This window comes from Aythya fuligula, chromosome 5 (assembly GCF_009819795.1).
Source record: "Aythya fuligula isolate bAytFul2 chromosome 5, bAytFul2.pri, whole genome shotgun sequence".
NCBI lineage: Eukaryota > Metazoa > Chordata > Aves > Anseriformes > Anatidae > Aythya > Aythya fuligula.
This window is the reverse complement of record NC_045563.1, coordinates 3,037,771-3,063,527: the sequence shown is the minus strand read 5'-3', so window position 1 is coordinate 3,063,527 and position 25,757 is coordinate 3,037,771. Positions and strand designations below refer to the sequence as shown.

General features: G+C 63.6%; 3 protein-coding genes across 10 annotated transcripts in view; 2 read left to right on the top strand and 1 right to left on the bottom strand.

Moving 5' to 3' along the window:
- Nucleotides 1–703: 703 nt before the first annotated feature.
- On the top strand, nt 704–9,646 carry PYGL (glycogen phosphorylase L). The gene is made up of 20 exons (XM_032188881.1): nt 704–994; nt 2,912–3,013; nt 3,928–4,006; nt 4,184–4,287; nt 4,538–4,669; nt 4,964–5,075; nt 5,155–5,237; nt 5,717–5,860; nt 5,992–6,084; nt 6,262–6,408; nt 6,946–7,109; nt 7,192–7,306; nt 7,408–7,509; nt 7,587–7,734; nt 7,851–7,909; nt 8,062–8,203; nt 8,346–8,553; nt 8,634–8,768; nt 9,129–9,195; nt 9,335–9,646. Exons 1-20 carry the CDS (start codon nt 752–754, stop codon nt 9,527–9,529), a joined length of 2,574 nt encoding a protein of 857 aa, XP_032044772.1. The 5' UTR covers nt 704–751; the 3' UTR covers nt 9,530–9,646.
- Nucleotides 9,647–10,046: 400 nt separating this feature from the next.
- On the bottom strand, nt 10,047–14,507 carry ABHD12B (abhydrolase domain containing 12B). The gene is made up of 13 exons (XM_032188882.1): nt 14,413–14,507; nt 13,673–13,800; nt 13,140–13,242; nt 12,894–13,013; nt 12,175–12,205; nt 12,037–12,082; nt 11,813–11,942; nt 11,701–11,741; nt 11,455–11,534; nt 11,283–11,365; nt 10,735–10,813; nt 10,501–10,625; nt 10,047–10,182 (listed from the first exon to the last, which is right to left on the bottom strand). The coding sequence occupies exons 1-13, from the start codon at nt 14,505–14,507 to the stop codon at nt 10,161–10,163; spliced, it is 1,083 nt and encodes a 360-aa protein (XP_032044773.1). The 3' UTR covers nt 10,047–10,160.
- Nucleotides 14,508–17,433: 2,926 nt separating this feature from the next.
- NIN (ninein) overlaps nt 17,434–25,757 on the top strand; it is a 54,310-nt gene continuing 45,986 nt past the window's right edge. For 6 of the 8 annotated variants that reach the window (XM_032187671.1, XM_032187663.1, XM_032187668.1 and 3 more), the window contains exons 1-2: nt 17,916–18,060; nt 22,586–22,789. In XM_032187671.1, coding sequence (XP_032043562.1) covers nt 22,607–22,789 — 183 coding nt within the window. In that variant the 5' untranslated portion in view covers nt 17,916–18,060; nt 22,586–22,606. Of the gene's footprint in view, nt 17,468–17,915; nt 18,061–20,455; nt 20,509–22,585; nt 22,790–25,757 lie in introns of those variants that run through there. The other 2 variants (XM_032187665.1, XM_032187666.1) reach the window with 2 other exon arrangements.

The window sequence follows — 25,757 nt, the reverse complement described above, 5'->3', positions numbered from 1 at the left end:
GGGGAAGGGGAAGGGGAAGGGGAGAGGGAGAAGGGGAAGGGGAGAAGGGGAAGGGGAGAAAAAGGGGTGCAGGGGAAGGGGGAGAAGGAAAAGGGGAGAAAAAGGGGTGCAGAGGAATGGAGAGAAGGGAAAAAGGGGCAGAGGGGGTGCAGGGGAAGGGGAGATGGTAAAGGGGCGCAGGGGAAGGGGCGCAGGGGAAGGGGGAGAAGAGGAAGGGGAGAAAGAAAAGGGGTGCAGGGGAAGGGGAGACAGGACAGGGGGTGCAGGGAAAAGGGGTGCAGAGGAAGAGGAGCAGGGAAGGGGGTGCAGGGGAGGGGGAATTGCGAAAGGGGCGCAGGGGAAGGGGGTTGGGGCAGCGCCCCAGCAGCGCGGCGCTTCCCCTTTGGGACCGGAGGCGGTGCTGCCCGCCCCGTTTCCCCCCTCCCTTCCCCCAAATCGGTTCCTCCCCCGGCCTGCCGGTGCCTCCCCCCTCCCCTCCCACCCTTCCCACCCCTCCCTTGGGGCCCCGTGGCCGCGGCGCCCGCCCCACGCGTGGGCGGCCCCGGGGCGGTGCCGGCGGAGCGCGCACGGTGCGCGCAGCCAGCCCCGTCCCCGTCTGTGTCTGTGTGTGTGTCTGTGTCCCCGCAGTGTCCCCCTGTGTGTCCCCCCGTGTCCCCCCGTGTCCCCTCGCGCCCCCCCGTGTCCCCTCTGTGTCTCCCCGTGTCCCCCCCCGGTGGTCCCCCCGCGGTGTCCCCGCGGTGTCCCCGCAGCGATGTCGCGGCCGCTGTCGGACCAGGAGCGGCGGAAGCAAATCAGCATCCGCGGCATCGTGGGCGCCGAGAACGTGGCCGAGCTGAAGAGGGGCTTCAACCGGCACCTCCACTTCACCCTGGTCAAGGACCGCAACGTCGCCACCCCCCGCGACTACTTCTTCGCCCTGGCGCACACGGTGCGCGACCACCTGGTGGGGCGCTGGATCCGCACCCAGCAGCACTACTACGAGCGGGACCCCAAGGTGGGTGGGGGGGCTCCCGGCCCCCGGAGGAACCTCGGTAGACCCCCCCCGGGAGTGGGAAGCTGCGGGCTTGGAGGGCTGGAGCTCCTCGGTACTTCTTGGCACCCTTTGGCACCCCTCGGCACCCCTCGGCACCCCTTGGCACCCTCGAGGGCTCTGGCACCTCTCGGCACTCCTTGGCACCCCTCAGCACCCCCTGACACCCCTTGCACCCTTCAGCACCCCTTGGCCCCCCTTAGCACTCCTCAGCACCCCTCAGCACCGTTTAGTGCTCTGGCACCTCTCAGCACCCCTTGGCACCCCTCAGCACCCTTTGGCACCCCTCAGCACCCTCTGACACCCCTTGCACCCTTCAGCACCCCTTGGCACCCTTTGGCACCCCTTGGTCCCCCTTGGCACCCCCTGGCACTCCTCAGCACCCTTTGGCACTCCTCAGCACCCCTTGGCTCCCCTGGCACCCCTGAGCACCCTTCAGCACCCTCTGACACCCCTCACATCCCTTGGCACCCCTCGGCACCTCTCAGCACCCCTTGGCACCCCTCAGCACCCTGGAACCCCTCAGCACCCCCTGGCACCCCTCAGCACCCCTTGGCACCCTCTGACACCCCTTGCACCCTTCAGCACCTCTCAGCACCCCTTGGCACTCCTCAGCACCCCCTGGCACCCTTGGAACCCCTCGGTACTCCTTGGCACCCCTCAGCACCCCATGGTACCCCTCGGCACCCCCTGGCACCCTTTGGCACCCCCTGGCACCCCTCAGCCCCCCTTAAACCCCCCCCCTGCCCCGCACAGCTTCCCGAGCAGCGCCGCCCGTCCCTTTGCTTTGCAAAACAAACGGCGCGGGGCGCAGCACGGGAACGGCGCCCGCCGTCCCGCAGCAAGGGCGTGGGGGCCGCCTGCCAAAAGCACAGCGAAGCCTTCTAGGGTGAATGAGCTGCAGGGAGAGAAAAGAACCCGAAACAGGCCGCGGGGACATCTCGGCTGGCACCGGGCACCGTGGCGGGGCCGAGCCCGAGCGATGCAGCGGGTGCGGGAGCTGCTGTGCCAGCACGGGGCTCTGCCTGCTGAGGGATTAAGCCCTAATCCCTTCCTGACACCTGCCTGGCCCTGTCGGCTCCGATTTATTCCCGTTCCCCCCTCGCTGGCACCGCACCGGCCGGCGGGAGCTGGCACCCCGTGTCCCCGTGGGGTGAAAAATCCCCCTCGAGGGATCGGCCGCCCCCCTGGCACCGCCGGCACCGGCCCAGCCAGCGCCCGAGGAGGTCCCAAGGAAACCTGCGGAGTCAGCAGCTTCCTCCAGCCCCAATCCTGCCCTAAAACCCGCCGGTGCTGACACCAGGGCTCAGCTTGGGGCGGCTTACACAACCCTCCGTGCTAGCAGCCACGTGCCCGGCGGGGTCCGCGGCACCGCAGCCATCCCCAAACCCCCCCCTTGGGGTGCCAGGGCCCGAGGAGGTGGCCGGGTGTCCCCCCCCCCCCCCCCCGGCAGCAGTTCTGCTTTTCTGGCTTGCTTTTGCAGCTCGGGGTGACGTTAGGAAACTCTTTAAAGTTTAACTTTGTACCGCGGTGCCCTCGGGGTGACCATCCCGGAGCTGTCCCGTCCTCGGGCAAACAAAACGGGCGCTGTCCTCCCCCTGCAAAACAACAGCGGGGCCGGAGCCAGCGTGGGGTGGGAGGGCAGGGATGGGGCTGGGGGGGGGCACTGCTGGGCTCCTTCTGCCAGCTGCAGGGAGATTCCTGTGGGAAATTAGGAGGCCAGGCCCTGCGGGGGAGCCGCAGCCCTCAAATTCCCCCTTGCGCCGGGATTTTTTTCCTCTTCCAAGCCAGATAACAGCGGGTGGGAGCTGTGTGGGGGGAGGTTTGGCCGAGCTGTCTCTGTCCTCGCTCTCACTGCCCGTGGGCTGTTCCCTCCCGCAGAGGATTTATTACCTCTCCCTGGAGTTCTACATGGGGCGCACGCTGCAGAACACCATGATCAACCTGGGGCTGCAAAACGCCTGCGACGAGGCCGTCTACCAGGTGAGCACCACGAATTTTGGCTCGGGGCGAGCTCCTGCTATCAGCCGCCCCCGAGGCGGCACCCACGAGGCCGTCGCTCGCTGCAACCTGTGGCAAGGGGGATAAAACCTTGTCCTCCCTCAACCGGTGGCACTGGCACGCCGCTGCCTCTCGTCACCGCGTGGCGCTGGGGCCGGGGAGGGTTTTTTTTTGGTTTTTTTTCCACCCTGCCCCGTGCTCCTGCCCCGCCTGCCAAACAGCATCGCGCACGGCTGGAGCGGTTGCACAACAGCAGGAGCAGCACCCGAGCAAATACGTTCAAAGGGAGAGCAGCTTATTTTTAGGTCTTTTTTAATTTATTTATTTATTTTTTTTTTTAACCTGTTAACCTTGCAGCGAGGGCAACAGCCCGGCCGGGGGTGGGTTTGTAAAGGAGGAGACGGGGAGGTTGCGTAGGGGTTGTGTAGCCGTGCCGCAAACCCAAACGCTCGACTTTTCTGAAAATAAAATGTTTGGTGGGACGTGAATCACTCCAAAACATTTCTGTGGGTGTTCAAGGCTTTGGGTACAAGTCGGCGCTGAGAAACACCAGCAGGGTTGACGCTGGGCTCGCCTGGAGCCGAGTGGTTTGGGAGGAGCTGGCAGACCCGTTCTGTTTGGTGAGGTGGGAGGGGGCGGCTCAGCCCCGGCCGTGCCTGCTTCATTTCCTGCTCAGCTGCCCGAGGAGTTTTGCATAGGCAAAACCTCTGCCTCGATGGTATTGCGGGCTGGAAATTTGGCGTTTGCTTGTGCAGGCGCTGCATCTCCGCACGTCTCTGAGCCTGGGTGCCTGCCCCAGAGCTGGGATGGTCCCTGCCCTGCGCCGGGCAGCACCCAAGGGTGCTGGGTGGGTGCTCGGACAGCCCCCAGCCCCTCACTCCCCTTGTCTCCTCTAGCTGGGGCTGGACATAGAAGAGCTGGAGGAGATCGAGGAGGACGCCGGGCTCGGTAACGGCGGCCTCGGCCGGCTCGCAGGTGAGGACCCCCCAAAAAAAAAGATCTCGTTCCCTGTGTGGTGGCACCCAGCGGGGTGGCACCCGCGCCCCGGGGGACTCCCTGCTCCAGGCACGAGCTGCTCGCAGCCGTCCTGGGCTCCCCTGGGAGAAAGATTTGGGGGTTTTCCTTGCTCCATGAGCTCCCTGGCGTTGGCAGCCTGCTTCCTCGACTCGATGGCGACGCTGGGGCTGGCGGCCTACGGCTACGGCATCCGCTACGAGTACGGCATCTTCAACCAGAAGATTCGGGATGGCTGGCAGGTAGGACAGGGGCAGAGCTGGTGCCTGGAGTGCTTAAAGACCACCCTCGGGTGGTTTTTGGGCTCTGGGGAGCCCTCACGGGGTCTAAAGGGGCTGCGGGGCAGCTGGGGAGGGGACTCGGTGTCAGGGCTGCTAGAGGCCGCACGGAGCCGGCCGCCAGCACGGGGCTGGGCCCCGTTTGGGGTGGCCTTTTCGGGGCTCGTCCCCGTTTGGGGTGGCCCCGTCAGCGCCGTGGCTCTCCCTCGGGCAGGTGGAGGAGGCCGACGACTGGCTGCGGCATGGCAACCCCTGGGAGAAGGCCCGGCCCGAGTACATGCTGCCCGTGCACTTCTACGGCCGCGTCGAGCACTCCGGCACCGGCGCCAAGTGGGTCGACACCCAGGTAGGGGTCACGGCCGGGTGGCTCATCCCATAATCGGGGGGCTGTCCCCAAAAACGTGCCCTAAAGCACCCCCAGAAGGGCTCGGTGCCGTGCACGGCCTGCTGAAATCGGGTTTCTCCTCACGAGCACCTCTCTATTTTTGGGGGGGGTTTTGGGGAACCGAGGGCAGCTGGGGTGGCACCGTGCACGCAGCCCCGGGTGGGGGCGACCCCAAAATCCCTCCCCAGGGCTTGTTTGGGACTGGATGGGGCTCCATCAGGACATAGGGACTGTGCAGCCTTGCCAATGCCCTAGGTGGTGCTGGCGCTGCCCTACGACACGCCGGTGCCCGGCTACATGAACAACACCGTCAACACCATGCGGCTGTGGTCGGCCCGGGCGCCCAACGACTTCAACCTGCGGGACTGTAAGTGGGGGCCGGGGGGGGCCAAGGGGGTCGGGGAGCAGTGGGGTCACCCCTACCCCGTCCCTTTGTTGCCCCGCAGTCAACGTCGGGGACTACATCCAGGCGGTGCTGGACAGAAACCTGGCCGAGAACATCTCCCGCGTCCTCTACCCCAACGACAACGTGAGTTGGGATCTGGGGGTGTTTTTAGGATGGATGGAGAGGGTTTGTCGTGCTGCAGAGGGGTCCTGGGGGGGCTGCAAACCTCCAGGTGCCCTCAGTCAGGGATTGCTGCGGCAGGGACGAGCCCGTGCTTGGGCACAGCGAGGAGAAGAGCACGTCCTGCTGAAGAAATATTCCTCAAATCCCCAAAATATGAAATTGGGGCTAACTCCAGCGTGGCTGCAGGCTGCTGGCACCTGGGTGGCATTTCCCTGCCGCTCGGCGATGCCTCGAGCCACCCTAACCCTATTCCTAGGGGCATTTTTGCTGCATGGCTGCTCCGCCGTGCACGGGGACACGATGATGTGACACGAGGATGTGACACGAGGATGTGACACGATGCGATGTGACCCCAACCCTTCCCCGTGCACAGCAGCGTGCTCGGGGGCACGGTGTGATCCCCACCGGCCCCGGCAGCACCCCGCTCCTCTCCCCGGCAGTTCTTCGAGGGCAAGGAGCTGCGGCTGAAGCAGGAGTACTTCGTGGTGGCCGCCACCCTGCAGGACATCCTCCGCCGCTTCAAAGCCTCCAAATTCGGCAGCACAGACAGCGTCCGGACCGTGTTTGACTCCTTCCCCGACCAGGTACGGGCCGGGGTTGCTCCACCGCCTGCCTCCCAGCTCCATTTGCCACCTCCTTGCTCCGTGCCCGGCTCCGGGCAGGTTTTGTGGGCTCCACGGGGTGTCCCCAAGTGCCACCCTCTGTCTCCTTGCAGGTCGCCATCCAGCTGAACGACACGCACCCCGCCATGGCCATCCCCGAGCTGATGAGGATTTTCGTGGACATCGAGAAGCTGCCCTGGAACAAGGTGGGGAGCAGCTGCATGGCTTTTTTTTTTTTTTTTCTTCCCCCGTTGCGTTGAACTCTTCCCCTTCTTCCCACCTTCACATCGTCCCCGTCCCCAGCTCCTCTTGTTGGAGAGGGACGATCCCGGCCCCGCTGCCCACCCGGGTGGGCGCTCAGGGCTTCGCGCTGCCTCCCGCAGGCCTGGGACATCACCAGGAGGACGTTCGCCTACACGAACCACACGGTGCTCCCCGAGGCCCTGGAGCGGTGGCCGGTGGACCTGGTGGAGAAGCTGCTCCCCAGACACCTGCAGATCATCTACGAGATCAACCAGAGGCACCTGGACGTGAGTGCGCCCACCCCCGGGGATGGTTTGGGGCTGGGTTGGGGCTGGGTGGTTCTGGCAGCTCCGATTTTTGGCACAGGAACCCGGTGAGGTGAGGCAAAGCCCCTCCTGCCAGCCTTGAGCTGCCCAGAGGGGCTGGGGGCTCCTTGGGGACATCTCCAGCAGCTGCCTGACCATGGGGCTGGGCACCCTGCTGGGGCTGGGGGGGCACAAGGGCACCCAAAGATGCTCCAGCCCTAGCCACCCCATGACTCCATCACCACCCTGAACTGCTTTAAAGGCCTCACCCAGTGCCCTAGGGCCATTCCTGTTGGCATTTCTTCATTCTTTAAACCCTAAATTCATCCTGGGGAAGGATGAGGGTGGGGGTGGAGCTGGTGGCTTGGCCTCCTGAGCTGCAGCTGAGCTGGAACAGCCCCACGGGTGCCCCCCAGCCCCTCTCTGCGGGGTCTGGGTGTCCAGAGACACTCACGGGAGGCAGAAGGGCACCCAAGGGGGTGGCTCACCGTCACCCCCTCCCCTGCCTCCACCCCGCAGCACATCGCCTCCCTCTTCCCCGCCGACGTGGACCGGCTGCGGCGGATGTCGCTGATCGAGGAGGGAGGCACCAAGAGGATCAACATGGCTCACCTCTGCATCGTCGGCTCCCACGCCGTCAACGGCGTGGCCAAGATCCACTCCGAGATAGTCAGGACCCAAGTGTAAGGGCAAGGGGGAGGCACTGGGGGATCCCCCTCAGCTCCCAGACACTGTGGTGATGCTGTTCTCCCCTCATCCTCGCAGCTTCAAGGACTTTGCGGAGCTGGAGCCCGAGAAATTCCAGAATAAAACCAACGGCATCACCCCGCGGCGCTGGCTCCTGCTCTGCAACCCGGGGCTGGCGGAGCTCATCGCGGAGGTATAACCCAGGGGGGGCTCCCAGCCCCAAATCCACCCCCCCGGGGTGCTCGCCCTCCGTCAGCATCTCGCCCGAGTTCTTCGCCTCTTCTCCTCCTGCAGAAAATCGGGGAGGACTACGTGCGGGACCTGAGCCAGCTGGCGAAGCTGCACGACTTTGTGGACGACGACCTCTTCATCCGCGAGGTTGCCAAAGTGAAGCAGGTGAGGGGGGGGCACACGCACACGGGGTGCGGGTGCTGGGGGCCAGGGGCTGACACCCTCCCCGCCCCCTCGGCCAGGAGAACAAGGTGAAGTTCGCGCTGTACCTGGAGAAGGAGTACAAGGTGAAGATCAACCCTTCCTCCATGTTCGACGTGCACGTGAAGAGGATCCACGAGTACAAGCGGCAGCTGATGAACTGCCTGCACATCATCACCATGTACAACCGTAAGCCACCGGGGGCCCGGCGGGGACCCACAGCGTGCCCGGGGGTGCAGGAGCATCCCTGACCCCCGGGGCAGCAGCTGGCACGGAGGTGACCCCGGTCCTGCCCTCTCCTCCAGGCATCAAGAGGGATCCTACGAAGCTGTTTGTTCCTCGGACGGTGATCATCGGGGGCAAGGTAATTTGGGTTTGGGGGAAGCCCTTGGAAATGCCCTATGGGGTCTGGGTGCAGGCGTTGTCCTCAGTGGGTCCCCGCTGACGTGGGCACGTGGGTGCTGGGTGCTCCTCGCCTGCCCCACGTGCCAGGCTCACCCGTAGCCCTTCTCCTAGGCTGCCCCGGGCTACCACATGGCTAAAATGATCATCAAGCTCATTAACGCCGTGGCTCAGGTGGTGAACAACGACCCCGCTGTGGGCAGCAAGCTGAAGGTCATCTTCCTGGAGAACTACCGGGTCTCCCTGGCGGAGAAAGGTGTGCCAGGCGGGGAGGGGGCATCGGCTCTCCAGCCCGTGGCTCCGTCCCCATGGGGCAGAAGCTCTAAAGTCCTTCAGCACGGTGTGAGAGCAGGTTTGGTGTCACCTCAAGGGGCTCGGTGTGTCTTCTTTTTTGGCAGTGATCCCCGCGACCGACCTGTCGGAGCAGATCTCCACGGCGGGCACCGAGGCGTCGGGCACGGGGAACATGAAGTTCATGCTGAACGGAGCCCTGACCATCGGCACCATGGACGGGGCCAACGTGGAAATGGCCGAGGAGGCGGGCGAGGAGAACCTCTTCATCTTCGGCATGAGGGTGGAGGACGTCGCGGAGCTGGACAGGGAAGGGTGAGGGCTGGGAAGTGTTGGTTGGGGACGCTGCGGGGAACCCAAAGCACCCCGGGCTCACCCCAACCCTGCCCCGCCAGGTATGATGCCCAGCAGTACTACGACCGGCTCCCCGAGCTGAAGCAAGCTGTTGACCAGATCAAAAGCGGCTTCTTCTCCTCCAACGAGCCCGACCTCTTCAAAGACGTGGTCAACATGCTCTTCCACCACGACCGGTGAGGCCACGACCCGTCCCCGGGGCTGGGTGTCCCCCCCAAACACCACGTACCCGTGGGGAGCAGCCCCTGCCCCAGCCACCCACCCGATAACACCCCAGTTCCTGACCCTGGCGTTGGGCAATTCATGTTCCCCTGGTCCAAAAAGCTCCCTATGGGTGGCACTAGATGTGTGCTGCCTTAAAGCTTGGTTACTTTAGGGCTAGGCTGTGTTTGGGTGATGACAGATGTATCTCAAGGGCTTTCCTAGCGGGTTCTTTGACACCTCGTGTGGCCCTGGCAGCCCGAGCTGCCCACCAAGACTCGCTCCCACCCGCGCGTTCCTCTTCTCCCTAACTCCCCCTTCCCTTGCTGCTGCAGGTTCAAAGTCTTTGCGGATTACGAGGCTTATGTCAAGTGCCAGGAGAAGGTCAGCGAGCTCTACCTGGTGAGTGCCAGCCGGGGAACCAGCCCAGGAACCTGTCTCCCCATCCCCAGGGAAGGGGTCTGGCACGGTGGGGTGGTGGGGACGGGCTCGGGGGCCAGATCCCCGCGGGTGCCACCTCCGTCCCCGTGCCTCTCGTCAGAACTCCAAGGCGTGGACCAAGATGGTGATCAGGAACATCGCGGCGGCGGGCAAGTTCTCCAGCGACCGCACCATCAAGGAGTACGCCCGGGACATCTGGCACGTGGAGCCCTCCGACCTGAAGATCCCCCCGCCCAACGAGCCCAGGGAGGTGGCCGAGGACAGGACCCCCAACGGGACGGAGGCGCGGGCGTAGCGGGGGCACCCGGAGGTGGGTGCTGCTGCTGCTGCAGGGGGAGTTTTATAGGGAAAAGCAAAACTGTTCTGCCCTGTTGCTTGCGGTAGGTACTAAAAATAAAAGTGCCGAGCAGAGCCGGAGGGGTGTTTACTGGAACCTGAGACGAGGGGCTGGGCTTGCTTGCAGCACAGCTAAAGCCAAAAGCGGGCGCGCGAGGGCTGCGCGTGGCACGGGGTGGGGGGCGCAGCTGGGTCCTCGCGATGCCAAAACAGGGTTTGGGTTTTGGGGTGCAGCTCTTGGTGATTGTAACACATCAGCTCCAGGGAGGGGAGGAGGCAAGGAGTGTTGGCAACGCACCCCCTGCACCCTCCCCGACCCCTGCAGCCACCCGCACCCCGCCCCGTGCAGCGCCCCTGCTCCTGCTTGCTCCGTTCTGTCCCTGTAGCAGCAAAGTCACGGCGCTGTCTCCATCCCCAGCAGCAATATCTCCATCCCCCGAGCATCCTGCAGCATCCTCGAGTCAGCGGGAGCGTTAGAAAGTTTCTCAGTAGTTTATTACGTACAGAAGTACGGTCAGTGCTGTGCCGGCTTCCTGGCGCGGGGCGTGGGGAGGGGAGTGCTCACGGGGGGCTGTAGGCAGCGGCTGGCGTCACTTCATGTTCAAGAAGTCTCTGCAACGAGACACAATAAACCTCGCGCTGTGCCACCGACCCTCCTGTGCTGCTTCAGAGCATCGTTTCGCACCCCTGGGCGTGGGTCTGGGCTGGGCTTTGAGCAAAGCTGCGTCCCCGTGCCGTCCCCGCGCCACCTCCCTGTGCCACCTGGGGCCACGGGGAGCCATCGGGGCTCGAAAAATGCCACCAAACCCCATGGGGACGGGAAGGAACACGGGGAAGGGACCTGCACGGTTGCTGCAGGGGAAGATGGACCCCAAGAGGAAGAGGCGAGGCTGGTTCTGCGCCCCCACATTGCCACGGGGCAGCACTCACTTGACCAGGGCGGGCAGCTCGGGGTTGGAGGAGATGTAGTCGTGGCCCAGGCCCAGCTCTTTGGGAAAAGTGATGAACTTCACCTTGCTCTTGTCCTTGTAGGCGCCGCGTGCCGTCTCGAAGAGCTGGGTGGGAGCAGGGTTAGGGGCGTGCACGGCCCCTCCTCGGGTCGGTGACCCCCGGTGGGGTCCCAAACCCTCTCCCTGGATCACCCACAGCCCCCCTGTTCCCCACCTTGCGTCCCAGCTGCACGGGCAGCACGGCGTCGTCCTCGGCGTGCAGGATGAGGAGCGGGCAGGCCAGCACCTTCACGCTGCGGGGGGCAGGCACGGCGCTGGGGTCAGTCCAGAGCCCCCCTCACCCCACTGAGCATCCCTCATGACCCTCACCCCAAATCCAGCCCTTTGGTGTCCAGGGCAGCACTGCAGGGTGAACCAGAAACTGTTCCCCTCGAGACCTTAATAACCTTAAACACCATTTGGGGGTGCTGTGACTGCAAAATCACCAAAAACCAGGCAGCTTTTTGCAGAGGTGCCCACAAACACCAAGGCAGGAGGACTCCACAGCGCGTGGGGTGGGATGCGAGCGCACCGCGCTCGCCGGAGCGAAAATAAAAGGCCATCAAATGGTGACGTAGCCCGATAGAAATGTGGATTTCTGACCTTGCACCCAATAAAAGGCACTTCTGGGGCATGAGTAAGCTGAGCAAACACAGCGCACGCCGCAGCGGTGGCGCGAGGTGCCCGCCCCAGCCCCCTCGCCCCGTCCCGCCGGGCGCTCACTTCTCATCGTTGCGGAAGAACATGTTGGCCAGAGCTATGGAGTCCAAGATGAGGTACTCGAAACCCGGGAACTGCCGGTAAATCTGCCCGGGAGACAGCAGGACGCTGGCTGAGCCGCTGATGGGGTGAGGGGACAGCGGGGACAGCCACCACGCAGGGCCACCGGGCTCACCGTGGTGATGGGGACGTGGGCGGCCGCCTCGCGGATGCTGTTGTAGGGTGACTCCAGCACGATGGCATCAACCTGGACCCCTGAGAGCAGCACGGGGTGGGAGTCAGCCCAAGGGGCATTGCTGGGGGGGGTTGGGGTCAAGGAGGATGGGGACAGCGGCTTGTCCCCGCCCGATGCTCAAGCAGAGCCATGGGGACCCCTAAAATTTGGTGAGCGGCACGCAGCCAGCCCAGCCCTGGAGGTTACCTCGCTCCTCCTGCAGCTTTCTGGCCGCGTTCGTCGCGATCCTACAAGAAAAAGAGGTGAGGGTGAAGGGGGGGGCACCCACGGCATGCCCCTCAGCTGGCCCCACACCTACCCGGTCCCCAAGGAGTGTCCCCAGAAGATGATGCTGCTGTTCCCACTCCGCGCCTTGACCCAGTCGTAGAGCGCCAGGACGTCGGTGGTGAAGCCGCTCTCCGTGGGGTACCCGCTGGAGTCCCCATAACCTGCGGGGGACACGTCTGGGGGGGTCACGGCCCCGAGGGGACGGTCCCCGGGTCCCCAGGGCATGGCTCAGCGAGGGGCAGGGGGTGGCCGTACCTCGGTAGTCCAGAGCCACGATGTGGAAGTCAGCAGCCCCCATCAGCTGGCGGAGGGGTGGCACAGAGTTATGTCCCCACCACGTGTCCCCAAAGCCAGCACGAGCCCAACGCCCGGCACGTCCTGGTCCCCACTTACCTTCATGAACTGGACCCGGTGGCTCGCAGCCCTGATGGGGAACGCGAGGATAAAAATCGGGGTGTGCAGGGGGTAGAGGGCTTCCCCCGCTCGGCCAGGGCACGGCCGGCTTGGGGACACCGTCACCACCAGGGCTGGGTCACACGAGGGACAGCTGCACACCCCAGGGAGCTAAAGGGGACCCCAGAGCACCCAGATCCTGTACCCCGGGAGCTAAAGGGGACCCCAGGACTTCCATGGGACGGGATCTGGGTGCTGAAGAGGACCCTGGAGCACCCAGATCCTGTCCCCTGGATGCTAAAGGGGACCTTGGAGTACCCAGATCCCGTCTCCTGGGTGCTAAAGGGGACCCCAAAGCACCCAAATCCCATATCCTGGGAGCAAAGGAGTCCCCAGAGCACCCAGATTCCATCCCCTGGGAGCTAAAGGGGACCCCAAAGCACCCAGATCCCATATCCTGGGAGCAAAGAGGTCCCCAAAGCACCCAGATCCCATCCCCTGGGAGCTAAAGGGGACCCCAAAGCACCCAGATCCCATACCCTGGGAGCAAAGAGGTCCCCAAAGCACCCAGATCCCATCCCCTGGGACAGCATCACTAGGATGCGCGTGAGGTCTCATCGGGTTCAGTGCTCAAACCCGTGTCCCCGAGCCTGCGTGTCCCTCGCAGAAGGGCAGCTGCCACCCACCCCGGGATGTCACCACAGCCCTCGGGTACTCGCCTGGTGCCCCCGTTGCCGTGCAGGTAGATGATGACGGGGTGAGCATCGCCCAGCGCCTCCTCGTACCAGCCCTGCTCCTGGCCCCGCGCCTCGGCCCCTCTGCTGCCCGGCACCGTGTGCCTGCGGGGACGGACGGGGACCGTGGTCCTCCACCGGGGGAGGACGAGGAAGAAGAGGACGAGGAAGAGGAGGAGGAGGAAGAGGAGGAGGAGGAAGAGGAGGAAGAGGAGGCCCAGCCCTGCTCACCAGATGCCGACGGAGACGCCGGGCTCGGTGGCGAGGCGCAGGCTGACCGTGTTGTTCAGCAGCAGCGCCGGCTGCCGCAGGTCCGTGAAGAAGGGGAAAGCCACTGGGGGGGACAAAGGGGTCGTCGCGGTGGGCAGCACCCAGGAACCCCCCAAAACCCAGCTGATTCCGTGCACCTCCCGCAGCCGCACGGTGCTGTTTAATTCGATAATTCACCCCAAAGCCCAGGGTTGTGCCACCACCGGAGGACGGCCCTCGGCCACCTCGAGGCTTCGTCCCACGGGTGTTTTCGCGTGCCCACGCGTGTCGCAACCCCGGGCAGCAAACAGGGCTGGTGTCAGCGCCTTACAAAACGCTTGCAAAACGCGGCGTGCCACGGGGAGAGCCGCTTCTGCAGCTGGGGGCTGGCCCCGTGCCATCAGAGTGGACCCCCCCACCCCCACCCCCACCCCATCCCGGCCCTCCTGCCCCAAAAGCGGCACCCCAAAAGCTTGTGCTCGCCCAGGTGGAGCTCTCCCCGCCGGGGCACTCACGGAAGTTGAGGAAGATGAATTTGGTGAGGATGACGGGGAAGAGGCGGATGAGGAAGGGCACGGAGACGTAGACGAGGAGCAGCTCCAGCAGCAGGGTGCGCAGCCGGGGGCACCGGCCCAGCCAGCCCCTGCCAGGGGACACAGCCCCGTGAGCACCCCAAAGGGTTTGGGGCACCCCGCAGCCCCCCCTGTGGCTCGTTTAGGGCTGAGCCCCACCCGCCCCATAACTTTTGGCTTTTGGGGATGGGGCCGAGCACCTTGGCGCAGCCTCCCACGGGGCCACGAGTGGGCAGGAAGGGCAGGGCAGGTGCCCGGCAAGCAAAACCGGCAACGGGGAATCACCGAGCCGGGGCAACGCCCGGAGCCCACGCAGCCCAGACGGGCTCCCGGAGGCATCCCGGAGCCACGGGAACCTGCGCAATCCCCGGGAGCCCAGCGGGGGAGTTGGGAAAGAGCTCGGGGAGCCCCCGGCGCTGCGGGGAAGCGGAGCAAAGGGCACCGAGAGCTGCCCGGTAATGGGATCGGCACGGCCGTGCCCCCAATCCGGCTGGAGGGCAGGGGGGTGACCGGCAGCCAAGCACAGCTCCGACCCCACCGGTGCCACCGGGGCGCAGCGGGTGGGCTGCGAAGGGAGAGGGCACCCCGGTGTCACCCCGGTGCCACCCCGGTGCTACCCCGAGAGCCCAAAGCCACCCAGGGCACGGCTCGGGCACGGCTCCGGGACCGGGGCCGGGACTCACCGGGAGGGCTGGGGCCGGGGCCGGGCCCCTCCGCCGCTGTCCCCGTCGCTGTCGCCGCTCCCCGGAGCCTCCGCGCCGCCGCCGCGCCGCCGCATCGCGCCCGCAGCCCGCCCGGCGCGCCAACGGGGCCACGCCCACTGCCGAGGCCACGCCCACTCTCAGGGCCACGCCCACACCCACCCCATTCATGCTCCGCCCGGTGGCCACGCCTCTTTTGTGTTTGGGGCACGCCCATTGGGTGCGGCCGTCGGATGGCTCCGCCCACTCGGGCACGCCCATTCATCGGACACGCCCCCTATGGGGTGGGGCTGGGGGGCGGGGGGAGATGCAGGGGTTAAAGGGACGGGGGGGGGGAGAGGGCAAGTACCGAAATTAAAAGGAAATGAATAATGGAATAAAAAGACAAAAAATAAAAATAAATTTAAAAAGAAAAATAAATTAAAAAGAAAAATAATTGAAAAATAATAAAAATAAATTAGAAATAAAAATAATAAAAATAAATTAGAAATAAACATGATGAATTATAAAATAAATAATTAAATATAAAATAAAATAAAATAAAATAAAATAAAATAAAATAAAATAAAATAAAATAAAATAAAATAAAATAAAATAAAATAAAATAATAAAAGTGAACATACAATAAAATAACGCCAGCTGCCTCTCAGTCCCAGCAGGAGGCGCTGAGCCGCGCTCCCCGTCCCCATTCAGCTGCCGGTGCTGCACGGGGCCCGGCCCCACATCCCCCTGTCCCCATATTCCCCTGTCCCTATATCCCCCTGTCCCTATATCCCACTGTCCCCATATTCCCGTGTCCCCCTCTCCCCATATCCCCTTGTCCCTGCGTCCCCGTCCCCCTTTTCCCATATTCCCGTGTCCCCTTGTCCCCATATCCCACTGTCCCTGTCCCCTGTCCCCATATCCCCCTGTCCCCATATCCCCCTGTCCCCTCGCAGCAGCCCACCCCGTTCGGGTGCCCTGGGGGTGGCAGCAGCGCGCTGCGGCGGGGCGCGGAGCTCCCCCTTTGTTATTTTCCCCTCTCATTTCCACGGCTTTGCGCCCTCCTGGCACCGGAGGCCGCACTTGGGGACCCCCCAGCCCCACAACCCCAACCCCACAACCCCAGCCCCATATCCCCAGCCCCACCAAGCAGCCCGCAGCCAAGGGGAGCAGCAAACACGGTGCCACCCGGCCACGCACCCAGGCCAGGAGGGCCCCGTGGCCCCTTTTTGGGGTCACCGCTGCCCTGGGCGCACACCCACGAGGCTTAACCCCCCGTTTTCGGGTGGCAGCCCCCACACAGGGCCGTGGGAGGCAGTTTGAGCTCAGCAGGCCTGGTTTTGCCCGAATTCCTGCTTTTTTTTCCCTGTGCCACACGTGACAGTGCCGGCGAGCAGAGGTTTCCTTCCTCCGAGCTCGCCCCGCCAAGCGCCGGTGCCGGATGCGACGCTCGGCTGCAGCTGCTCCCTTGGGGAGGGGGGGTCCCAAAATAGGCTGGCGGGGCTCTGCAAACACGCTTTCCTCCCATGGGAAAAGGGGGAGAAAATATATCAGGATGCCTCCGCAAGCAGCCGGTCCTGGGAATGAGTCAGGAATTCTCCCCCCTCGCCCCGCAGCGATGCGCCCTTGGCGCTGCAGAGGCCACGCGAGCTGGCTGGGGACACGGGGACACCGCGCTGGCTGCTGGCCCCATCGCTGGGCACACGCGAGCACGCGCTGAGAGCCTTTGTTTGGTGGCAGCCGTGGGTTTTCGGGGCTGTTCCGTGGATTAGCGAGGAGGAGGGTGCGGGGGATGAGGTCCTGGCACAAGCAGGGCTAGCAGGAAAACAAAGCGGCAGATGGTTTCAGCTTCGCATAATGGAAGAGCTCGGACCGGGGGATGAGAAAGCAAATGTTGGAGAGGAAAGAAAAGAAAAGAAAAGAAAAGAAAAGAAAAGAAAAGAAAAGAAAAGAAAAGAAAAGAAAAGAAAAGAAAAGAAAAGAAAAGAAAAGAAAAGAAAAGAAAAGAAGAAAGAAAAGACCCCAGCAAGTGTCAGAGCAGCAGAAAGCTGCAGAGAAAAATGGCAATGTTGTCAAACAACCCCCCGAGCCCTCCCCCAGCACAAAGCCCTCTGTGCTAACATCTGTCCAGCAAACCCCTCACAGAGGCCCCGTTCCCATCACAGTCCCCTCTCCTCACCCCGATTTTGTGGGGACGTGCCCCACGGCCAGGGGCCCGCTCCCATCCACCGTGTCCCACCGTGGTGGCACTGCCACAGAAGGCCGTGACATTTGGTGAGGGTGCACAGGGACTGGGGCTGCTCCAGGTGCCACCACACCTTTATTGGGGTGTTCAGGTCCCGTGCCACGTCCCCTGTGTCCCCACAGCTGTGGGGTGGCACGGCAGGCCGGCCCAGCTCCTGCAGGACCCCGTGGCTCTCCAGTAGGGTTTCCCACCAAAGCGAGGTTTCATCTGGCCACAAGGTTTTTGCTTCCCTCCCTCCTAAACATTTTGGACCCTCAGACCAATTTCAGGTTCATCCTAAAGAAGAGGAAGGTGCCTAACGACCAGCACGGCCCTCGAGTTTCAGCAGAGAGGCAAATGAGTGCGTGCCGCAGCGGGTTGCGGGGTTGCACAACCCCTTACTAGCCATCAGAGAAGCCACAAGCCACAGCCCCGGCTCCCTGGCGAAGGGGGCAGCCGGGAGGGTCCCCATGCTTTAATAGGGCCCCTTTTTGGGGGTGTTCTCCGGGTGGGGACCCGGGTGTCACCGGCGGGGACGCACGGACGCGCGGGGGGGACCCGCGTTGCGCGCGGGCTGGGGGGCGCCGGCGTGTCGCGATACCGGCTGTCGCGATACCGGGCGGGCAGAAGGGGGGGGGTCCCGGTGTGCGGCGGGGCGGGGGCGGCTCCGGGGGGGCGGCTCCCGGCGCACAAAGGGCCGGCGGCCTCCCCGCGCCCCCGGGGCCGCCCCCGCGCCGCGGCCCAATAAACGCCGCCGCATTTGAACCGGGCGCCTCCCCCGGCAGCCGCGCTCCTGCTCCGCACCGCTCCGCGCACCGGCAGCAGCGCCGGGTGAGCTGGGGCCGGGGGGGGGGGACCTCGGAGCGGTGGGGGGGACCCCAATATTGGGGGGTGATGGGGATGGTGAGGAGGGGACCCCCAACACCGGCGAGTGATGGAGATGGTGGGGGTGATGGGGAGGGGGCACCCCGGCACCGGGGTGGTCCCGGGGCGCAGCCCACCACCCTTTAGAGGTTGGGTGCTGGTGGGGGGGTCCCCGGGATGTGCCAAAAGCCCCCAGCAGCCCTTTAGTGAGGGTGGTGGCGCTCCAGGCAGGTGAGCGGCACCGCGGTTGGGGTGCCCGCTCCGCCGCGACCCCCGGGTGTTTCGCCCTTCGTCCTCCGCCCCCCTCGGGGCCGCCCCTAATACCGGAGGTGCTGCGCGCCCCCCTCCCGCCCCGGGCCCTCCCGTTCCGGGGAGGCGGCGCCGGGCCGGCTCTGCCCCGGCTGTGAAAGCCGCAGAAAGCTGCCGGGGGAGGAACTGGAGGCAGCGGGGGGGGGATTTTGTCGCCGCCGAAGCCCCCCCACCGCTGCAGCAGCAGCCGGTCCCCGGTAGGAAGCCATGGGCACGGCGGCTCCGGCGCATCCCGGGCGGTGGGCGGCACGGTAAGGATGGGGGCGAGCGGGGGGAACCCCAAATCGGATTTATTTTTTTAGGGTCAGCCGCAGGAGATGGGGTCCGAGGCGCTTTTTTTTTTTTTTTTTTTTTTTTTTTCCCGTGCGCCCTGCTTGGCGCAGCCGCATCCGTCCTTGCGCATCGCCTCCAGCCCCGCTGCCGCAGGGATGAGGGCGCTCGGCGCCGTGCCTGCGTGCGGGGGGAGCCGTGATTCAGCCCCGGGGGGGGGGTGGGGGAGCTCCGTGGGGGCTCTGTGTGCCGGCAGCAGCTCGCTTGGCATCCCCAAAATCACCTCCTTCGGGTGCGCAGCGCGGGTCCCCCCCCGGGGCCGGGGGCTCCCCGAGTGGCCGCGGCGCAAATCCGGCCAGATGGGTGCTTTGTTTTTGCTTGGTGGCGTGCGGGCTGCTGGCTGAAAGGACCCATTGCCATGCAAATACCGAGGTGGCGTGAATATTCAAAGCGCTGCGCTGCCTTTTGAAGCTCTTTACATAAATTTATGGCGCTTAACGTGCCGCCGCTCCGCCGCTAATCTGGGGAGCGGGGAGGCTGGTTAACAGGATCCCCTTTCTCCGCCGATTTAGGGGGGGGGGTTGCTGTGTTGTTTTTTTTTTTGGGGGGGGTGGAAGGTGGCATTGAGGTGCAAAGCAGCCCGGTGCCAGGCTGTGGAAATTATTGCGGTGCTCAATGGGGAGGAGGAGCCGCCAGCTGTACGGCTGACTGCGGTGGTGACCCCTGAAGAGCCGGGCGTGCTGCGAAGTGATTTACGGAGCCGAAGTGATTTACTGACACTCGGGGGGCTTCGCTGCCCCCTTGTTGTTTTCCTTTCCCTTGCCTTCTTGCCGTTGTGCGACCTGCCACAGAGCCACAGCTCCCCGAGAGGGGACGGCACGCGGCGGGGTGGGACCTGGCGTGGGTTTAGCTCGGACATCCCCCCGGAGCAGGCGTCGGGGTCTGCGGTGTGAGCACTGAATCACAGCTCAGCCACAGCTGGGGTGGGCGAGACAGATCATTAGGGGAAGGAGACAATAAGTTGAGATTCATCCAGCTCCGGCCTTTTGGCTCCAGAGCCCCATTTCTGTGGCTGCTGAGCATCCCCGAACAAAACCCATCAGCGTGCCCAGGTCCTGGCCTTCCTTGGCAGCTCTGTTCCCATCACCCTGGGTGTCAAAGCACAGAGGGAAGGTGCTGTTAACCTGCCCAGGTTCCTCAGCACAGGGTGACAATGGTCACATTCTGGAGCTGCTGTCGTGTTTTGGACGTGGCCACGAGATGTGGCTCCGATGGGCGGTCACAGGCTGCTAATTGTCAGCCCCTCGTTTGAGCCGAGACCACCAAAGGCGGAGGTGACAGCAGCACCTCTCTGTGCCTTGCAGGGCACACTGGTGCAGGCACACAGACACCGTCGGTGATACACCCATGGAAATAGCTCCGTGAGCCTTGTGCTGAGCAAATGTGCTGTTCAGCTTGATGCACACTTGTGTGGGCACAAAAAGGTGCTGTGCTCGCTGTGCCATCTTCACCTGATGGTGCAGGGATCGCTCGGGCAGCGTGCGTCTTCTGTAGCTCGAGGCTAAAGCTTGGAGGCCGATGTCGATTCAGCAGTTGCTGTGCTCAGTGGTAATTACGATTTTGAGCCTGTATTATTTGAGTTAAATTTAGCTGGGAACGTGCTCGCGTCAGGCCTCTGCGTGGTGTGCTGTGCTCTGAAGGTTATCTGGCTCTCTGGAGGGGCTGGATTTAAAGGAAGGAAAGAAATGCTGCTGAAACTTCCTCGTCCCATTATTCCTTGCTGCCGAGGACTTGTTGTAGGCAGAGCAGAAATTGAAGGAAAAGCCCATTTTTTCCTAAACCTGCCCGGTTTCCTCAAGCTGCCCATTTGGGAGGGGGGCTTAAAATGACCCACAGGGCTGAAGATAAATGCCAGCAGAGTGACCCCAGAGGGGCTGGGGGCCCCTCTCCCCCCTCTGTGGGCCGGGGCAGCCTGGCCCAGCTGCCGCCGGTGCTCAGCGCCGCTATTATCCCGCCAGCCGCCCTCCTGCATCTCAGCTGCTGGCCCATCTGGAGCCGAGATGAAAGGGCTGGGCTTTAATTCGGGGCTTTGTGCTGCTGCTTCGTGTTCCCCCCCCCTCCTTTCTCAGCCCTTCTCCTGCTGCCAATCCCCCCAGCCCGTGGGTTTGGGTGGTGGTTTTGGGCACCTTGGTGCCGCTGCCCTCGTTGCGCCCACGGCAGGAGCTCCCCGGTACCTCCCGAGCCGGGCAGGTAGGAGGGTGTGGGGTGGTTTTATTCTTATTTTTTTTTTTCCCTGAAGCACTGCTGAATAATTCAGCTGGGAGTAGGCATCTTGGGTCACCTTGCACAGCCGGCTGCCTAAGATGGAGGGTGTGCAGGATGCGTGCGGCACCGCCTGGCTGCCGGCAGCGCGCCGCCACTGACCGCAGGTAGGCGAGGAGCTTGGGGGGGGTGGATCCTATTTATTTTCTGTTTTTTTTTTTTTTTTTTTATCCTGGGAAAGCCTGGAATATCCCCCTCTGGCTGTGTGGGGGTGGTGGGGTCTCTCCCTGGTTGTGTTTGTAGCCTGGTGAGCTCCGGCTGTGCCTCTCTGCCAGGCTGCCCCAGACACCGTGCCCAAAAACTCACCTGGGGTCCAGCCCCAGACAGGGACCGTGCACCCCATGCTCTTTGACCATCCTATTTTCCTCCCCGGTTTTATGGGTTCCCCACCCCTTCTCCCTGAGCATGCCTGGGCTCATCTGGGGTCAGTTTTTGGGGCTGCTGCAGCACCGAGTGAGGGGCTCGGCTGGTGACCCCAATACCGCAGCAGCACCGGTGCCCAGGGACACGCCGGGAGGTGGCACTGAGCTCTTTGCCCTACCTAACTGGGGGAACTGGTTGTGGCGGTGTGGAATTAGGGTCGGGAAAGGTCTCTGGGGGACAGGAGGTGGCTGAACCTGAAGGGAAGAGGCTAAAAAAATGCCTGGGAATTTCCACAGGCTGGGGTTTGGGGGCTCTCAGGGTGGCGGCGATGCTGGTACCCAGCACCCTGGGATCGAGTGGGAAATGGGGTTACTGGTGTGAGAAGCAAGAAACCAGTTTGCTGCCTTCCCTCTGCTTGCAGGCAGCTGGGGTTTTGGGTGCTGACTCCTCCTCTGCACCCCAGGTTGAATGCAAACGCGTCTGCACCCTCCCCGGGTGCTTTGCTAAAGCAACTCCAGAGGCTCCTGGGGGGTGAAAAATGGGGGACAGGGAGGTCGAGGAGCTTGGGTGTGAAGATATGGGGCTGGCTGCATCTCTGTAGGGAGGTCTGGCTCTGCTGCTGGCCTTGTGGTGTCCCCTCGGGGTGGGAGGGCAGCCAGGCTGGGCTATTTCTGCCCCACAGACCCCACACCCCTTGGCAGGCACAGGGAGCATCCTCTCCAGCCAAACCCCGAACCCATCGAGGTCCTGGCTGCAGCACCTGCCCCGCAGGTGTCCAAATTCCCTAATTCCTGGTCGGCCTTCCCTGGTCGCACCTCTGCTGCAGGGTGTCTGTGCAAGCTGATGGCTCGTGGTGCTCTGACAGCCTAACCCCTCTTATTTTTGGGGTGTCTGTGAGCACCGCTGGTGGGGGCAGAGGTGGTGGGAGGAGGGGGGTGGCTGTGCCGTGGCAGGGGGCTTGGAGATGAGCTCTCCTTTGGGATTTGTGGCCTGGAAAGCATGTGGCAGAGTGGGCAAAACAAATTCAGATGGAGACTGGGACAGTGCTGGGCCGTGGTCTGAGGCTGGCCGAGCATCCCTGGGCACAGGGTCCCCGTGATACCCATTGCAGAGCCCACATTGCGCTTCTGGGGTGGTGCTGGCACTTGGTTGAACGGAGGCCAGCCAGATCCTGCATTTTGGATGGGGAATTGCTCTCCTTGCCCCCTCCTCCCAAACCAATTCCTGGGGCTGGGGCGCTCTGACCGGTGCCGCTTTGGAGGCGCAGCTCCTGACTCGATGGAGATGGGGAGGGCGAGCCCCCGGGCAGTGCCAGGGCAGCTCCTGGGGCTGTCAGCTCGTGCAGCAGAGGAGAAATGATCCAGCTCTGCTCCGGGGCTGGCTCCGTGCCCTGCTGCTGCCCTGGCTGCGTCCCTCTCCTGGCGCAGTGCTCTGAGCTTTGCCTCCGGGCAGGGCCTGACCTCGAGTCCCCGCAGCGTGGGGACAGGGCAGTGACCCAGCACGGGGACATCCAGCCCAGCTCAGCACAACGGGGCTGCGTGGCATTGCCCCAGCTCTGCGTGCATGCAAATAATGCAAATAATGGGGAAGGTGCTGGTTTGGGGTGTCTGCGCTGTGCCTTCTTGCGCCATGGTATCCGTGTGCCAAGGGGGCCACGCGTGCCCGTAGGTGAGCTGCTGCCTGGCAGGGTGCAGATATCCAAAAAAAACCACACATGAGGTTGAAACTGGTGGCGTGGGCTGCTGCTCTGTCAGCCCTTGGGGTTTTTTTCTGCGCCGCTTTGCTGTGGGAAGTCCTAACCATCCCCATCTCCCTCCGCAGGTGAGCGCGGCAGGCTATGGGATGGATGAAGCTGAGCAGGACCAGTATGAAGCCCGCCTCAAGGAGCTCTTCGACAGCTTCGACAGCACGGGCACGGGCTCGCTGGGGCAGGAGGAGCTCACCGACCTGTGCCACGTGCTGCACCTGGAGGAGGTGGCCCCGGCGCTGCAGCAGACCCTGCTCCAGGGCAACCTCCTAGGCAGGGTAAGGCCGGGGTGGGCGCCGGTTTTGTCAGCCCCATGGGCACGCTCCCTGTGGCAGAGCTGCTTTGTGCTGAGTTGTTTGGACTCCGGTTTCCCATCAAAACGCAGCTTTTACAAAGCAAACTGGTTCCTTCAAGGGACAAATCCTCCTTTTCCTTGCTCGCCCCGTGGCTGCAGCCCTTCTCCCGACCGTGGGAGTGGCTGGCATGGAAGCAGGAGCTGATCCAGGGGGGTTTCCGACCTTTGCATTCCCAGCGTGGCTTTTTGCTCCAATCCCAGAGATTTCCCGTGCTGCTCGGCCCCCTCAGGCTCCAGCCACATGGCTGCTGTTGTCTGGTTTTGTGGCTCACGCTCACCCCGTTCCAGCTACGAGCTCAACCCCTGCAGGCTGCCCTGCGAGGGACCCCAAGGAGCGTTTTTTCCCCTCTCTTTGTCTGCAGGGCTGGCTCGCGCTCACAACCCTGCCATAACAACCTGCTCCTGACATTTCCCTGTGTCTCCCCGGTGCCTGTGCTCGTTAGCAGCACCAGCAGCCCGTGGCTAAGCTCTGGGGTCCCCCGGGTTTCCTCGGGACCCCATCGGGAGCGCAGCATCCAGCGCGGTGCCGCAGATGGTGGCGCCTGGCGGAGCCGCCTTTGTTTTGGTGCTCTTGGAGGGGCCCCGTTGAACAGGAGGGCACCGGGGGGAGCGTGCTGTCTGTGGGGCCACGTGCTGCCTTTTGTGCCGGGGCTGTGCCGTGAGGATGGATGCAGGGTGCTGCGGGGAGCAGAGACACACGTGGTGCCCCCCCCCGGCTCCGTGCAGCGCTTTGGGGATTAAGCAGCGCACGCTTTGGTGGGGGTCCCTCAGGGTTGTATAAATCCTGCCTCGCAGCAGAGCTGGACCATCCCAAATGCCTCTTCTCATGCGATGCTTGCAGCAATTCCTGGCATTCCCCGGGCAGGCTGCCTGCTCGGGGCCCCGGGCCATGCGTGCAGCCCCCCCTCCCCGCGATACCCATCAGTTAGCAGCTAACGCGGAGTGGCGTTTGGGAACAGCACGGTGGTGGTGGTGGTGCCTGTGGGTGGCTGGGTGATGTGAGCGGCAGGGACAGGGCGAGTCGGGCACCTCCAGACACGGGGCTGTCCTTGGTGGCCGTCCCCAGCTGGGGACAGGGAGCTCAGGGGTCCCCTGATGCTGCTGGTGTGCCACGGTGTTGGTGAGCCGCTCCCCATTATCCATGGTGCCTTTTGGCACACCAAGCAGGAGATTTGGGATCAGGGTGCCTCATTCCCATCCCATCCCACCCAGAGCTCCCCCTGTATGCTGCGGGAAGCAGCCCACGAGTGGGGACGGGGCTCTGGGGAAGGCTCAGTGGGGATCAGGGAGCTGCGAGGAGCCGCCGCCGCTCGCTTTCCCCAGGGCCCACAGCTGCAGACGGCTGATTTGCATTGCTGGGGCAAGCAGGGAAAAAAGCAGCAGGTAGCTCGGCACATGCGCGCTCTCTTTCTAGTGCTAACAAGGCGCTGGCTTCATAGGAAGCTGGTGTCAAAGCAGGTGCTGAGCCTTGAGAGGTGCTGGGACCGCTGGGCAGCCGGCGCTTGGTGTTTGCCCTGGGCTCTGTGTCTGTGTGGGGTCATTTGTCTCGTTTGTCTCGGATTTGCTTGTTCTGGGAATGCTCTCCTCACCGGGGCTTGATGCTCCCAATGCAGCAGGAGGATAAAACACCACGATGCTCTCCTCCTGTGCTGGCAGGGCTGGGGGAATTGCCCCGTGTGTTGGCACCGTGGCAGCCCCCGGTGCCCCCAACCCCCTGCAGCTCACCAGGAGACGTGGTCCTGACCCTGATCCCACCTCCACCCGTGGCCAATTTGGGCTCTTGTGCCCCCCCAGCGAGCACCCCAGGGGCTGCTGGGGGGCAGCTGGGAGCAGATGCGCGAGCTGCTGCTTCCAAAATACCCCGGGTTCAGCCGAGCATGCTAAAAGGAGCATTAAACTTTAAATACCCTGCCAGCATTTCGCTGCTGCGGGCTTTCTGCCTCGCGTTCAGACAGCCTTTTGGCAGGGGGCTGGCTCGGCCGTCTGGGGCAGCCTCAGAAGCGCTTTGTCCTGGTGCTGGTGCTGTCCTTACCCGGCTCCCTCGGCTGCTGGTGCTGTCTCAGCAGAGCACAGAGGCTGTTCTGGCAGGATCCTGCCACCCCAGGGGGCTGCCACAGCAAAGCCAAGGCAAGGGATCTTTAAAAAGAGATATTTTAGGCTCTGTGGCTTTGCTGTGCCATGGGTTTCCTCTCCGGGCTTGTTCCGAGCGCGGCTTTAATTTTAGCAGCTGCAATTCTTTGTGCACGGGCGTGCAGCATCCAAGGTCAAGTGTGCAACCCGAGCAGATGCTGCTTTTCCTGGCTCTTAGGATGTGCTCGAGGTTTTCCAGCAGGTCTAACGGGAAGAAAAATCCCCCCAGCTCTCACACCTTCATCCAAAAGTTGGGCGCTGAAGGCACGCGGGTTCTCCTTGGGGCCACGCCTGCACCACCTCCCTCTGTAGGACACCAGGGACACCTGTGAGCCCCACGGAGCAGCCGTGCCCATTGTCTTGTGCTGCCCATTTGCATTTTAAATCCAGGGGGTCTGCAGCATTACGGGCTCTGGCCCCGCAGCCTAATCTTCCTCGGGCTCCCGTGGCCGCGGTCACGGCACAATCGCGGTGCGCGGAGCCATCTGGCCTGCAGCTGCAGCCGGGGGGGCACAGGGTGCAGCCCCCTCCTCCTTCCCCTTCGTTCCTGCTCAGAACCTGCCCCGTGGTTTTTCCCTGCCCATTTATTCTAAATTTCAAGTTTTTTTTTTTTTTTATCAAGCATCTTCTATCTCTGTAAACTGTCCTGGTGAAGCGCGCGCGTGGCCGGACCCCCGCCCTCCTCGCTGCGGTGCCTGTCCCCCGCTTCTCTAAATATAAAGGCTTCTGTTCGATGCCAAAAATTCCCCCTAAGGTTTCTG

What these genes read in the sequence shown, in the direction of transcription:
- PYGL (XM_032188881.1), top strand. Translation starts at nt 752, where the DNA reads ATGTCGCGGCCGCTGTCGGACCAGGAGCGGCGGAAGCAAATCAGCATC. An exon ending in CGACTTCAACCTGCGGGACT is followed by an intron (nt 5,076 to 5,154) that starts GTAAGTGGGGGC and finishes GTTGCCCCGCAG; the next exon opens with TCAACGTCGGGGACTACATC. An exon ending in AGGTCAGCGAGCTCTACCTG is followed by an intron (nt 9,196 to 9,334) that starts GTGAGTGCCAGC and finishes GCCTCTCGTCAG; the next exon opens with AACTCCAAGGCGTGGACCAA.
- ABHD12B (XM_032188882.1), bottom strand. Translation starts at nt 14,507, where the DNA reads ATGCGGCGGCGCGGCGGCGGCGCGGAGGCTCCGGGGAGCGGCGACAGC. An exon ending in CACGGCAACGGGGGCACCAG is followed by an intron (nt 12,206 to 12,893) that starts GCGAGTACCCGA and finishes GTTCCCCATCAG; the next exon opens with GGCTGCGAGCCACCGGGTCC. An exon ending in GGACACTCCTTGGGGACCGG is followed by an intron (nt 11,742 to 11,812) that starts GTAGGTGTGGGG and finishes TTTTTCTTGTAG; the next exon opens with GATCGCGACGAACGCGGCCA.